General features: G+C 42.1%; 1 protein-coding gene across 3 annotated transcripts in view; it reads right to left on the reverse strand.

Annotated features, from left to right (window-relative positions):
- Positions 1–16,069, reverse strand: part of LOC120901988 (lachesin) — a 125,291-nt gene that overhangs the window by 49,353 nt on the left and 59,869 nt on the right. For 2 of the 3 annotated variants that reach the window (XM_040310401.1, XM_040310402.1), the window contains exons 3-4: positions 7,724–7,768; positions 5,145–5,248 (exon numbers count right to left, since the gene is read on the reverse strand). In XM_040310401.1, coding sequence (XP_040166335.1) covers positions 5,145–5,248; positions 7,724–7,768 — 149 coding nt within the window. The remainder of the gene's footprint in view (positions 1–5,144; positions 5,249–7,723; positions 7,769–16,069) is intronic. The other variant, XM_040310403.1, reaches the window with a different exon arrangement.

Consider the following 16,069-nt stretch of genomic DNA (forward strand, 5'->3'; position numbering starts at 1 on the left):
GGATAAAATTACCAACGCATGCCATCCTTCCTTCCCCTTCCTTCTAAAGTTCTTCATTTTGTATTTTTACGCTTACCCGAATCAGTTTACCAAACGCGATTTTTTTTTTTTCGAAAAAGCGGAAAGGCTCATGCGTGCTTGATAGGCAAAGTACCTATCCCCTGTCAGCGGCAGGATGATCATTTGATTTTATTTATTTATTTATGACCCAAACACTTGCCCCATCACCATTGTTAGTGCTCGGCGTGAATGGGTTTTCCACGCAATCGCGTGCATTGCGTATTCGATTGGGGATTGGAAGAGGTGTGAAGCATAACAACAACAAAAAGCCTTCACCCACAACATCCCATTCAGCACCGTGTAGCGGATTGCTGTCGATGGATATCTCCGGAACGGCAACTAAATCCCCTTAATCTGCGTGTTGTTATGATATTATTGCACCGAAACGAAGGTGCTAGATTTGGAAGGATTTGGAATCGCTTTGCGTGAAACAGACCAAACACACACACACACACACACACACACACACACACACACACACACACACACACATGAAACAAAAACAAGGAGCAATCGTCAGTGGAAAAGTTAAAATGCGATGCGAACTTTAACGGCTATATGTTGAAACTTCTCGTAACCTAAACCCCTCGCACTCGATGGGTCAATCTTCCTCCCGAGAACCAGTTTCTAGGTCGATGGGAAATGCTACAGCGGTACGGCATGGGCATGAGCTTAGGGAGATAAACGAATTGATTTTAAATCAATAATAAAATTATGCTTTATTGATATTAAATCCAACCCACATCATCATCAACATCGTCATCACGGACCATTTCGGGCGACAGGTTTACGATGCCAGCAGATACTACTTTCTTTTCGCTCCTGCTCGGGGGTTTGGTTTGGAAAAGTCGGCGCCCCATATGAACCATCGTTACACGTTCGATCCCAGTCTGTATCCTTTTTGGGCAGAAGCGTATACAGTTCCATGAGACAGCCGTGCGGGCAGCCGTGAAAGGGATGCCGCTGGAATGAGCAACCGCTCGAGTTTTGATCCAGAATGAACGTGTGATTGCTGACTCTACTAACCCCGAAGTCAATCGCTTTGGCTTGCTGCTCCTTTTTATCGTAGAGTGGCTTTTGCTGTCAGTGAGCTGGCGTCAACCGTCACCCTTCCAAAAAAGTACCTCACCAACCTCTCCAACAACCTGCACCATGGCACCACGATGGATGAAGACGATGCTGCTGCTGGTGCTGCTGATGATGATGTGATAGAAAATATATCAATTTTTATATTTCGTTCTCGCCCTAAATCTTGCCATCGATCATCAGCTGGATTGTGCCGAGGCAAAGACACATGCTTTTACCCCTGGCTCTGGTGGTGTGCGGCGCTCTTGCAAGATCTTGACATTATCACCAGGACGGCAGAGAAAACGTCGTAATCGGCACTGCTCGAATGAATGACGACGATGTTTGCTGTCAGCTCGTTCGCTTCGAGCGAAAGTGGATCAACGTCAACGGGACTGGTCGCTTGGTCGGCGAGTTAGTGTCTGTCGCTTCACGGAACCTGACATGTGAAGCTCCGTGTAGCAAACTGAACATGTTCCTGTGAACTTCCCTCTCTTGCGCTTAAAAAGGACCAAACACTACCCAAACGGCCACAAGCCTCTTCCTTCGAACAACATCAGCATTTCGTGGGGAAGAAAATTTCTAAACGTCAATTTCGATTCGCTCTCTCACAGCACCCTTTCCTCACAGCCCGCTGCAAGCAACGAAAATCACTAGACGCACCAAACACAGACTACGTGAAATTATCCATCCATCCTTCCATCCGCCACGGCTGCATTCGTCAGGCAGTAGGGGAAGGGCATCAGTTCAAATCTTGCATTTCGATCACGTACCGCACAACTTTTATGAACCGATCGAAGAAGCTTAAATTTCACAAATGCTGAGCAGAAATGTGTTTTCTGACGCCGATGCAAGAAAATAAAGCACCACACAACAACACCGAGCCACGTGAGGCTGGGGATGACTGGGAAAGATTGTAGCTCGCCTGGTTTCCCAATCATCGACATGTCGGTTAGGTGCGAGTTTCTAAGAAATCTATCAATACTAACTGGATTTGACAGTCTACTTGTAAAAATCTGGTTGGAAAAAGAAAATTATATTCGCCACCATGTCTTACAAAACCAGGAATTTTGAGACAGAAATTTAGGAAATGTGTAATTTAATCTTGCAAGAATTTAGTTTTTTCTTCTTTTGTTGACAGAGCATGTGTTTCTTTTAAAAGTAAAATTACAATTTTTTTTCTCTCTATTCATATCAACAAAGTTTTTAAGTTAATGGAATACCGTGTCCTTATTCAAATTAAAAAAAAAATATTTCGCTTAGTCATAATGCAGCATTTCGTGATACACCATGCGCCTCCATTATAATCAATTATTTCCCCGGCGATTGAATAGCGCATGGACTATTTAAACTAGTAATAAATAAGTAATAAGTAATAATAAATAAAGTAAATAGTAAGTAATAAAATAAAGAAATAAAGTATGAGCCGTCTATTAAATTCAGCTGACGATATTTACGAGCCTGGAATGACAATAACGGAACTGACTTCACTTTTAAGTGTTCGGAATGCGTTCAACAATAACAATATATAAATGGTCTGTTCGTTATCTAATGTGTATTGTAAACAAATTTTGACTCGAGAGGGCTTCAAAGTCCATTAATAAACTAAACTTAACTAAAACTAAACCGAATCATAGCTAGAATGACTCATATTTCGTATATGTGTCTTTTGACGTAATGAATAAAAAAGCTGTACTTCCAATGACCAAACTACTTTGTACTGAAATCAAAAGCAGCAATCATTTCATAGATAAGTTTCCGGTTCATGTTTTAACTCACATAAGAATTATTTTTTTCAACACAAACTGTCCAAAATACCGTTACTCGTTGATTAATCATGAGATTCCTAGAAAAAATTACATATTTACAAGCTACATATTTTAACACGTGTTTCCCCAATCTTTATTCGTGTGAGATTTTTTATTCAGTAGGAATGGTAAAGCAAAATTGAATGCATATGTGATATAGATAGGTAAAATCTCCTTCCACGAAGGCTTACCAGACCATGATTTGGCACAGTGGCTAGATCATTCGGCTTGCACGCTCTTTTACCAAATGATCGATGCAGATTATGAAACGCTCAATCACCGTTCCCAACGGTTTTGCTTTATTCTGCCTTCGTAACATTAAATACACCGGTTGGTAAAAGACTCGATCGTTTGAATACATTTAAGTTGAAATTTGCATTTTACTTCACTCAACGTTATATTTACATTTAAAATATTTATTTAAAATATGCTATTTTATCTTTTAAATTTACGCAACTAACGTAGACAAACATACTCCATTCAACGTTATATGGACAAGTAGAACATATTTAACAAATGCAATATTATCTTTTCAATGCACTCCACAAACGTCGACCAACATGCGCCTCGATAGCATCTGTTCCTGATAGTTCCTTCTAATTCATGTGTGTTTTCTCACTTGAATTCAAATTCGAAATATTTAATATATAAACCCAAAAATCCAACAGAGCAGCGTATTCTTACTTGAATCGAGAATTTATTTTGATTTTTTCATAATTTTAAGCTTTTAAAATTAAAATTCATTAAAGACAAATGGACAACAGTCGATTAGGAATTGATTTTACAGGAAAATTTTAGCTATCGAAAACCGCAGCTAATTTTAGCTTTAGGTAAAACCGCACAGCACATACTACAAATAGCAACATACAGTCATCTCCATTCTCTCAAGCATTTGGAAGTGTCACCATGAACGGCTCATATTGCGTATCAAAAAACTGGTATCGTCTTCAATTATTTCGTCCAAACAGCACAACAACATAAACACACTAACAAACCTCACTTATTTACGAACTAAACTGTATAACTTCCAAATGCGGGCTCTACCATAGCAGCACGCATCAGCCTACCGCAGCTTTTGCAAATTTTTCATGCGATAAATAGGATCGAACTAAAAACACCCACCACAGCACTCACCGCCAGAGTAAGCGCGTCGACCAGTGTGTGTGTGTGTGTGCCATCCCAAAGTAATCCCACACGAGCACGAAGCATAGTGCGGTTGAAAATCGGATTTCACACCCGAATGCACCGACCATCAGCATTGATCCGCCCGAAAGGTGCAAAGGGGTAGGTTTTGAAACACCCCCCTCCGCAAAAAAACGAGAACCGGAGGAACATTCCTAAAAACCTTTTCGCCCACAAACGGGGAATAGAGTTTTTGGTAAAGAGCGTGGCCCGTAACCACGTGTCATGCATATCGCCCCCGGTGATCGGTGGTCTGTTTGTGCAATGGTGGTCAGGAATTGAACAAAATTCCGCTCCGGTACCATTCGCTCGCCTGCCTCTTAGCCCTGTGCGCATCACACTGTGTGGGGTGCACGGTTTTGATAATGACCAGTGCCACTGCGGATGCAAACAAGCCCATCATCAGTGTCCCGGTTCTAATCTGTGTCATTCTTCTCCACTTCAACCCCGTCCATGGAATACCACAGAAGCCACAGAAAGTTTTTTTTATTTATAAAAAATAACACAACGTATGCACAGTGCTATGATTGCGTACACGCGCTAATTGTGGTGCGATGAAATGCGTCCAACGCGTGACACCAACAATGGGGGAGACACACACACACACACACTTACACAAAAGATACGTCAACACAAATAGGCTTCTCATCCAGGTACGGCCTACAAAAAACCGCCTGGGCAGTGGTATTGGGACTGTGCAAATGGGAGCTTTTTTTTTTTTTTGTTCGCAGTTTCATTTTCCACTCTGTAAAGCATTCACTTATCACTAAAAGGCTGACCCAAAATCCCCACCAACACCCGGGCGCCTGGATGCGGAACCATTGAACCATTTTGTTTCGGGGTTGTTTGTGGGTGGTTTTATTTTATTTTTTTTACTCCAAGCTGGTATCAGGTCCTCTGTGTCTGTCCTGTTTTGAAGCAGCTCCATCCGTTCGCGGGATTCGTTTCACACTTGCAGGGCACACCATTTTTACACTACGCTGTACACCGAATAAAAGCAAAAAGCTCCACCGCTGAATTCAGCCTTACCTTGTATCCTTTTAGATTATCCACCACGCAAGCCAACAGTGCGTCACGCCCTATTGTGACCGTTATGTTCGGGATCGGTTCAGCAAACCGCGGAAAGCTCGCTTCTAGTGGTCGGACGAAGAGGAGAGCATGAAAATATAGAGAGAGGGAGAAAAAAACGAAAAGGAAATGTTCAATGGTGATGTGTGACGGTTGATCAATTCTTCAAAATCGCACCGAGATCAGACACACGCGGGACGGGTGACACGTGAAGCTTAGATGTTGCAAATGAAAACCAAATAAACTGATCCCGCCGAGGGAATAGGTACGGAACTCGAATTGTCACAGTTAATAAACCAAAAAAACCCCGAAAATGCTTTGATGATTATAAACCATGCCTTCAATGGAAGTAAAAAAAAGAAGGATTATTTAATTAGAAAACTGCCCGAGCAGCCTTTGGTACCGTACGCGAATGAATGCAATGTGCTTTCACTTCCGTGCTTTCAATCATCGACGGAGTTTCGCGTTCGAAAGATCAGGAAAGGTATAACTTTGTCCACCACACTTCATACATCATCATTTAGGGCTCTGAATTTTGTGGGAATGCTTTGGACAAGGGTCATTTGAATGGAAAAAGAGTAAACTAGCTGTGTTGGTGTTGTCGTTCGCCAGAGGGTAACAAAAAAGGCATGGAAAATATATGAAAAACTGGGGCAATATGGACATGTTTAAAATATCAGTTTTTTAAATATTTCTATACTTTTTAGCATAACAAAGCATGTAATGTATGTACAGTTCAGCAAGCTGGTGGTTCATCGTTCTCCTCCAAATTCCATGCTTTAACACACCAATAAAGTTGATTCGGAGAATACGTTACTCAAACACGCCCTGAGCGTTTACATCCTCCGCTCGGATGGTCCAGGATTCGTGTCCGTAGAGGACCACCGGACGAATCAATGTGCGATATATCTCAAATTTCGTGTGGCTTTCAAATCTTCTCAGATCTCAGCAGTCGGTTCCCCTGCACAATGCGTCTCCGGATTTCGCTGCTGATGGCGTTGTACGAAGTAACGACCGTCCCGAGATAGCAAAACTCCTTTATTACCTCGGAATGGTCGCCTTTATGTACTACACTACTTCCCAGATGGTCTGAGTCTCCAGCAAGCAGGTAGGTACTTCGTCTTCGTCGCATTGATTCTCGATCAAATTCTTGCTGCTTTGCGGTTGAGTCGGGTGTACGCCTCACTCACCTTCGCTGTTGTCCTTTACTTAGATAGTTTGTTGCATCGATTGCAACACTCCCTTATATGATTGCAAACTTCTACAGCTTGCTTGCAACATTCCCCTACCAATTTGCAACATTCTCCTAAGTGATTGAACTATTCCCTTATATGATTCGAAACCCTGTATAGCTTTATGCAGATCAACTTTACCTATTTTACCATTTGAATGAGGCTCGAACCCCATCCGGCTATGTAAACTGTTGTCAAAAGTGTTTTCCGATTTTTATAATAAAATGATGAAAATGTTTCAAACTTATGCAAACCATCGCTCTCAATAAACGTCAACCCTAGTTTAGCTTGCCCACTTCACCCCGTGTGCCCATATTGCTCGTGTGTTTTTGTATGCTCACCTACACACATGCAGCTAAACGGGGACCGTTAACACGCTCCAGTTGCACGATGGGTTCCGATGTGTTTGTTTGGACCTTGTTTTTTTTTTTCGTTCCTCCGTTATGGTTATTTAGGAAAGGTCCGGCAAAGGAAAACAAAAACCGCTGGCCGCACGAAACGTCCCCGTCATACAACGGTTGCAGCAAAAACCGAAAAACCTCTCGTACAGCATGTACGGGCTGAATATTTGGACAGGTTGAAGAGCAAATAAGCGACGTTTACAAAAGAGTGGGACGGTTGTTTGAATCGGTCTCGAATGTATGTAAGCTTGCTGTACTGCTGCGGGGCAGCGTAAAGCTTTGCTTCAGTGTAACATTTTTCTGCTGAACCTTTTTATATGAATTATGTGTTCGTACGTCTGTATGGATGTGTGAAGCGGGAGCATTGCGACTACCGGTGAGATTTATGCCACTGTCTTTTTCCACGAGGACTCATTAAGCGTAGCCTCGCTCTTGCCGACGGGGCAAGCGCAGAAGGAAAACAATATCCACGGATGCTGTGGATCCGTGGACCAGAGTGACACAAAATTGGGATTAATTTGCAAACCATTTTTCCACATCGGCACGCGATGCGTTACTTCCGGACATTTGACCCCGCCGGGTCCGGGTTTGTGTGAACGCATAAAAAAAGAGTCAAACATCGGGCAAGAGAAAAAAAACAACAACATTAACACAAGCACAAACACAAACCAACGGAGCTGTAGAAGGTCTGCCGAGGGTGGAGAGTAATTAAGCTTAATGAAGGGCAGCAAACCATTTCTGGTATTGTACGCGAGTAAACGGCAGAACCGCCGCTTGACTGCTTGATCTCACCCACTGTCCTTGTGCGAGGGCAATGCAGCCCTTGCCCTTTTGTTGTTGTTGACCATGTCAAGTGTCCGCTGGTGGAATATTCTAGTGAAACGAACTGGTTACTCTAGATACGTACCGGTATTGAAATCCGACGGATTCTCGTGCATATGTGATTGTTTGGCTGAAATGGGAATACAAAAGGAGAATTAGTCATGTGGCTTTATTGGCAATTTCATTTGGTGCAAGTGTCTCTTAGTGTCGACTTTGCAGGAAGGAGAAGTAGTAGTCTGATAGATCAAGGCAAACATATTACGTTTGCACAATTCAAAAATGTGTATAAGCATTTAGGTTCTATTATATGTGTTATATTATATGTAGATGGTCGCCGAGGTTTAAAGGTTTGCAGAATACCTTAATTCCCATTGTGGAGCGCTTGGGCAGTTTGGTCCTTACGTTTAGCGAGTGGGTGAACGCTAAAAACTCATTTTGCATAGAAAATATAAACTGAATTCATCAGAAATCTATCGCTTTCGAATTTTAAAGATCTCGTTACGTATTTAAAAAAAAAAACAAATAGAAAATTTCATTAAAAGAGTCTCAAAAATAAAATCGTGTTTACTTTTACAAAGTCATCGCAAGCCACTGATGGACCGCATTGAGCCCGCGTGCTGTAGTTTGGAGACTCAAAGTGAAAAGTATTAGATTTCTACGTAATATTGTTTGCAACTTTCATAAGAGCTTTTTTCAAATTACATAGAATGTTAATCTCTTGTGGTGCACTCTTAAAACTAAGTTATTATCACAGTCGCTCTGATCACTTTTAAAACCAAAACCAGAATTCATCACAAAGAAATCATTTGTGCCTTAATTCCATTCTAATTTAAACATTCTCTAGAAATCTCTTCTCAAACATCTTGAAGCATCATCACTTAAATGACACAGCACACTAAACCATTCCACTGCTCCATCCATAACATTCTTCAAGCATCTATTAGTGTAGTGCTCTTGTAAAAACAGAAAAACAAACACCCATTCAACCATGCAGAGAAAACCAAAACCTTCGTGTCAAACTTCGTCCGACTGCTGTCACCGTGAGCCATAACACAAGCGACTGGAATCATAAATCCTAAAGAGTTAACAGCAACCAACATACACCCTCCCCCCTGTTACACCCTCCGAGCGCATGGGCCGTAAAATGTATTCCCATTTTAAAAGCAGGTGATGACACATCCATCCATACCGCGACGGCAGGCCGACAACAGATATGTCACTCCATACCGAGCAGCAAACGGTACGTTTTGCCGTTAGACTAAAGAGGGGGTTTTATTACCTCGCGCTTTCATTGTGCGGTCACACCGATGCTTTCCACGCCGTATAAACGGAAAAAGGCTCAAATTGTTGCGCCGTAAAGAGCCACTTAGTTCACACCTTGGCGCTGGCGCTCGCGTTGGTCGTCTTGTGTCGCGCCCGGCTCCGCGAAAAAGGCGCTTTTTGATGGAACGAAACGGCAAAACCTGCCAGCCTAGTCGCCCACAAAGACGCAACACGAAGGAACGGGTGTGGGTTTTGGTGCCGAAATTTATGTTACCTCAGCAATGCGTGCCATTCCACGAAATAACGATGGATTTTACGCAAGAGCACGCTGGGCGATGGAAAGAGAGAATGAGAGGGAGAGCTAGCAAAGGATAGACGGTGGTGCAAACCTAACCGCACCAGAAAAACGCACCACCACTGTTGCGTAAAACGAAATTGGTGAAAATATAAGAAGCTTTTTGCCCGTTAGTGGCTGTGAGCTGCGGCAAAAAACCCCTATCTTGGCCGTGGGAGTCAGCTACCAGCTTTTCCTGCCTTAGTGTTTGACTTATTCTGAAGACCTGAATAGGACAATGGAAAGAGGGAGAAAGCGGAAAGGTTTTCATTCGCTACCTTTACCACATACCGAACCAGCCCGGTCCTAGGAGGGCAATTACTTTCGCACAGCAACATCTCAGAACAAATCCGTCGATCGATCGGAGCAAAAGCCGATCCGAGAAAACAACCAGACGAACAAATACATTCTACCTACAACTTTTATTTATCAATCTTCGGGACCTTTTCCCTACGTCGGGGTTACATCGGTCCGATTTCATTGCGTATCGTCAGCCGGGGATGTATCGTTGTTGTGTAGGAAGGAACGGGAACTGTGTTGCCACTGAAGCTGCCACCGTCTTCACCTGGTTAGCGGCCGAGCGGGAAATGATGATTTCGGGTGATTTAGGGAGAAAATATGGCCAAATATCACAAACCTTCTGCGATGAAGGAGTGTTTCCTTGTTTTCCTTCCACACCCGGAAATCAGACAGTCAAGGGAGCGAGGGAGCACCAACCAGTGCTAGTTTGGGAAAAGATTCCACCCAAGAATTCCAAACCTGTCCGGCGTTCCATTTCGAGAAAGTTTTTCGGCATCATCGATTTTTAAGCCTTCCGTCCAGGGAACGCGGGCTGCTGGAGGGAGGAAACTTTCAAAGAAACCAACCAAAGCCAAAATACATTCTGCAAGCTTTCAGGAAAAGGCAATAAACGGGCGTCGAAAGAGTTATCACCGGAAAACTGTATAACCCTGCCCACCAACCACCAGGACACTAGGTTGGTATCGTTTGTGGCCACCCGTCCAATAAATGGGATGATATAACCATTTTCCAACCCAAAACAACCGGTACACACACACAAACACGCATATTTGCATCAGCAGTATTTCCTAGCGATGGAACACAATAAAGAGTGGACGCTGGAGGTTGGCTCGGGTTGAGCTGTTGTTGGCCCTTTGACGAAGGAAAACGTTGCCGCAGATGAAGATGCGAGGAAGATACATTTTAATGATATTCTACCAACTGTACCATATCATCTTTCACGGGGGCTCGGAATTGAGCCGGTTTGTGCCAATGCAGCACAAATTAGTCCCTGCTGGAACGTAAATGATGACCTATTGGTCATTCACATTCGATGGGGCCACTTTTTGGGGTTGATGTGTACATTGATTGGTTTAATAGTTTTCATAATCACTGGGACGACTGTGTGCTGGTTTGGGGTTTCTGTTTGCAATTGATAGCATCGTATAATCTAATGATGATCCTACGGTAAGAATTAATATTCCAAAACGTTCGAAAAATGACCACGACTTGTCCTCGGTGACTCCTCTCATTATACAGGTTGTGTGTGTGTGTGTTTATAAAAACAAATCCAATCGACCTGTGCCAATTCTTGTTGCCAAGTATCCAACTATCACGTTCTTCTCAAAGTCCCCTGAGCAATATGTATTCTGCGACCCACTAGAGACTGCACAATGTGTATCACAAAACGCCTCGGAGCATTAAATTTCCCTAATCCAAGCGTTAAGCCCAGCTACACGTGGGAAAGTGGACCAAACATAAGCATAAATGGAGCCGTTTGCCCATTCGCCGGAGTCAAACCCGGGGGTTTGTGTCCGTTTCGCCATGTTTGCTATTAATTATTTATGCATTTTTTTATGTATTCTGCTCCATGTGCTGTGGAAATACGAACCATGGTTTTTATCGGTAGTGGTGTTCGATAAAAATGGACGATTCTTCACGTTGTACTGCTGCTTGAATGAAGCGGCTATGTGAAGCTATAATATTGAAAAACTTTTCTGAACTATTTGAAGTGTATCGGTCATAACAGTGTCAGATTGTATGGTAATATCATATAGTTAGACATTAAAAAAAGTTTACTTTAATTCATATTTTATGTAAAACTATTTCACTACATTTCTAAGGCAAGCTTCTTCTATTTGGCGTAACGTCCTACGTGGACATGCCGGCCTACACACTGAAATGGCTTTCGAGGCTTAATTCAATACCACGCAGCTGGATAGTCAATCCTTGCACTGGGAGGACAGTCCATTCTAGGCTTGAACCCATGACGGGCATGTTATTGAGTCGTTCGAGTTGACAACTGTACCACAGGACCGCCCCAAGAGCATATTTTTACAGCCATTTTGATGCGACGTTTAAACAGAGCAGCGATTGAAGAAAATTGACAGTTTGATGGTTATAGCGCAATGTGCGAACTGGCTTACAAAAAAATATTTTTCTCTTGAGTTAGTGCATTATTTGTCGTAAAATTTGTGATATTTGGTACAAGAAAGGTCATATTATGTGTCGACAAACGCATTGTAGCGATGATCAATTTTTAAAGAAATATTCAGCCAAAGCCAAGGTGTGTTATTGTTCTGAGTTTCGGCAGGAGCCATTGAGCTGTCAAAAATGAACATTTACTGTGTACCTATTTTCGGCAGCATTTCAAGTGAAAAATAATTTGTTTATCCTGATTTTAAAATTCCGAACAAGTTTGAATAAATTAAATAAGCATAAAATCTTTAATAAACACCACTTTTTCATTGTTTCACTCTTTATCATAAAACCTGCCGAGCCATTGGCTGACTGCAAAGCTGCCAAAAAAAAGCACAATTTATTTGATATTTTGAAAAATATGTAATGAAATGGTGTGAAACTTCGTATTTGAATAACAAATAAGTACACTTTCACTACAAAATTGTGTTTTGTGAATTTTTTTACCAAATTTGTGCAGAATTTAGCTACTCTGCCGAAAATAGGTACACTGCCGAAAACTGGTACAGTTACCCTAGTCGCTTTGAGATGAACGAAAGCGCATTTTTGTGTTATGGTTAACAATACATACATTTTAATACTATTTTTGAACTTTTATTGTTAAATATTAAATTACATTTTAAAGGTGTTAATTTTCCATTTGCTTATTTATTCATGCAGGAATCAGTTTGAAATTTATAAATTTTTCAATTTTCTGATAATCTACAAAAGAGCGTTTATCTAAAAAAGAAGACAAAATTTTGACACCATCGAGAAAAATGTAATAGATCAAAATGTATTAAAATATTTAAATAAACTGTCAATCAAAACTGTATTGATTAAAATTTTCATATTCAAGATAAGCCAAATTTTTCCATTTATCATTCATAAACAATAAAAAACGATTTCATCCAGGTAATTGCAATAAACCAAAGTGCGTTAATGCACGAAAATCTTTCACCTTTTATAAACGATAAAAATCCAACTCAGCCCAAGTGACACCGCACCGGCCAGCAATAGTTTGAGATACAGTCGAGGTAGCTTAATCTGACAGATTCTTTTGCTCTTTCACCATATTACCATCGCTGAACTGGTTGCCTTCACAACCAATAGCAGTAAAATTGTAAACTGTGACGAACGGCCAATCTGACCAACGGGGGGAAAAAATCTTCAGTTAAACCCAGCTTTCCCTTTCCTGCGGGGGCCACTGTCAAGTCCTGCCTGCTGCTAGTGATGGGGAAAGAAAGCGTTTACTATTCGCGCACTGTTCTTTAAATTTATGTGCGACGTTATTACGGTGACAGAATTTACGTGTTCAGTTTTTTTTACATTTTTAAGCCGCTTTTTCGCTCCACCACCGCGGGCTCAACAAATGCGGACTGAAATGGAAACAGGCTTGTCTGTAAGTGGGTATTCAAATGTCCTTCTGGTGCTGACTATGGAGATGGGAAAGTGGAGAGTGGATGGAGGAAGAAAAAAGAAATTTAATATTTTTTCCCACCATTCACAACGCACCGGTAAAAGCTGTGCGCTTCCCACCCCCCAAAAAGAGTGGAAAAATATTTCACAAACCCAAAAAATAAAGCACTGCAACTACTGATCCTGAGCTGACACAGTTGCGTTTTTTCCGTGGCAGATGCACACACACACAAAAAGCTGCCTCCGAAAAACGAACTTTCAAAAAAATCTCCCACCGACCAAGCCAACAGCTTCTCCACCGTCGTCCGAATTATAAGCTCCATAGATCGTAACTGGCACGCTGGGCTTGCTTTTGACGGTTAAAGTGTGTAGCGCACACACACACAAAGAATGCTCACACACTCGGACATCCCCGTCCGATCTACTGTGGTCCTTCCCTACCCATTCGCGGGCGGGTAGAAAGTAATCTTTTATTCAACAAACCGTGCTGCATCTCAATGGCCGAGCTGGAGGAAAAAGTTGACAGCAGCACCGGGGAAAATGTTCAACCTCCTGGATGGAAAATCTGTGCCATGCGAAAGACAACAGCCCGCGCGTTTAAGCAGGGAAACGACGAACGCGCTGCACCACAGCTCCTCAGGAGACTTCGCATCGCATGGCTCTGCCCTGCGGGCCAAGCCATCCTTCCCAAGGTTCCCAAGCTGGCTAGATAAAAACTTTGCAAAAGAAGACGCTTTTTTTGTACGTGTTTGAGTGCAAATGTGTCTGTGGCGCTAACGGACAAGGAAAAAAACGACACCATGGCAAACACGGAAGCCTGACTGTATGACTGACTTCCAGACGACTTGGTAGACGGCTTGCCTTTTTGCCAAGATTCATCTCGTGCAACTTTGCTTCTCATCACACCACGCAAATGGGGGGAGGGGGGGAAACGTTGAGAAATTGATCTTTTGATTTATTGCACCTTGGCACCTTTTGCCGGCAGTGTGTCTGTTCGGGGCCAGTGTCGGTCCACCCCGAGGCAAAGATGATGAAGTGGCGTGGCCAGAATGGACCGGAATATTAAAATCTCATACACTTCAGCGCTAGACAAGTGCAGCGAACAGTCAAGCTGTGCGTTCCCATGAATGGTGCACCGAAAACCTTGTCATTTTTTTTCGAACTCATGAAGAAAAGAAAACGAGTGTCTCTTTGTGGTAAAGGAAAATGTTCAAGATAAGGAAAGCTTGAATTTTATCAAATAAAACCAAAAGTAAATATATATATAGCTAGAACGTTCGTGATCCTCTCGAGCGCACAGTCTTGCTTTAATGCCAATTATAAATTAATGTTTATTGTGACCGAAAGAACCGATCATTGCGAGGGAATTAAAACGGGATGGCACCGCAGAAGGTTGGAGATAAATGTTCCGGCGCATTCATTTATCTTCCAGGTAGGCCATTCCCAATCGCATTAGTGCGGAAAACGTACTGCCTGGCTCGTTTCCTTCTGCCGACTACCAAAACTGCTGTACTGATTGCGATCCGACACGCATTTGCCCCTCCGGTAATAGTACAGCCCGGCCATTTCAGCCGGCCGTTTTACTACACCGCCCAAGTATTTCGATTTAATCCTGCCCATCGAAACCACCCTCACACACATACACCCACTCACGTGTCGCTCAGGGGGCGTTATGTTCGATTCCAGTTTTTTGTGTGTGCTTTTTTTTTGTTGCTCGTATTATTTCTTTTCTTTTCTAGCGAAGCGCTTCTTCACTGAATGCTGCAGCATCCCAACACGTTTCCACGAAGGCGCAGTCCGGAAACATCCAGTAAATATTTATAGAGCCTCCCTGTTTCGTCTTAAAGTCCTGTATGATTGCTTGCCCGGTGGGCCGGAGGCAGTTTGACCGTTTCGAAACCGTTTCTTACCAATGCGAGATGAGGAAGGTGGGAGTGTGTGTGCTCCCAAGAGTAAGTGGGGACGGTTCAAGGATCGAAGCGGGTCATAAAAATAAATTCCTATTGTACTGGCAGATCGAATATTGCCCCTCCCTTTACGGGATTTGGTTTGCCACGCCAAGCCGTTTGGCCCGTTGCCCGCAATGGGCGTAAGAAAAGCGTTCCTTGCCTGCAGTCAGCCAGGGTTTGGTCAATGCTGGGACTGCTTAGTGTGCTTCTTGGACATTGGGCCATCTCACGGCTCTCGATACAGCGATACAAACTGCAAATCGATTCCCTCAGTGCACAATGGGATATTGCATCCTTTAATAATGTTGTTTGTTTTAATACACATATAACAAACGAGATCTTTCCAACATGTCCACAAATATTTTTGTTTATGTTTATATCAAATTTATTCGTTTCTGTACTAGATTATTTCAACTAACTGAAAAACTAATTCAAAATACAATCACTACACTTATATTTATTAAATATATTCATCTTTTTCGTCAATTTTATCAAAATACAATAAATACTTCTATCTCCTTCGATCCATTTAGTTCTCTTTGGAACAAAATAAATAACACATAAATCTTCCTGACCAGCAGTGAATGAAAAATTTATACAATTTATACATTTATGCCATACGTAAAGGCACATAACCTTTTTGGAATTATTTTTCAATGAACTACAATCATCTGTTAAAGCGTTTCTTTGAACTTGAATCGTAATCGGTAACTTTTTTGGCTTGATTTTCATTAACTTTTTCTGCTTTGTGACACTATCATTAGATAATTTATCATCTGTTGTATAATATTTTTGATTTGAGTTCCTATATTCAAAAAAGCTGTTTCAATACAATTTAACTGCATTGCTTAACATTATTCCATCACCCAAGTACAGCCACCCACTTTGCAGTGGCGTGCAAATAAAATACAATCGTTCAAAAATTGCACAACCTGCTCCCTCAAACTAAGATGCAGTAAAATAGTGTTATTTATTTTTAATGGGACAGCTTCGACCGGCCCAAATGCAG

This window comes from Anopheles arabiensis, chromosome 3 (assembly GCF_016920715.1).
Source record: "Anopheles arabiensis isolate DONGOLA chromosome 3, AaraD3, whole genome shotgun sequence".
NCBI classification, from domain to species: domain Eukaryota; kingdom Metazoa; phylum Arthropoda; class Insecta; order Diptera; family Culicidae; genus Anopheles; species Anopheles arabiensis.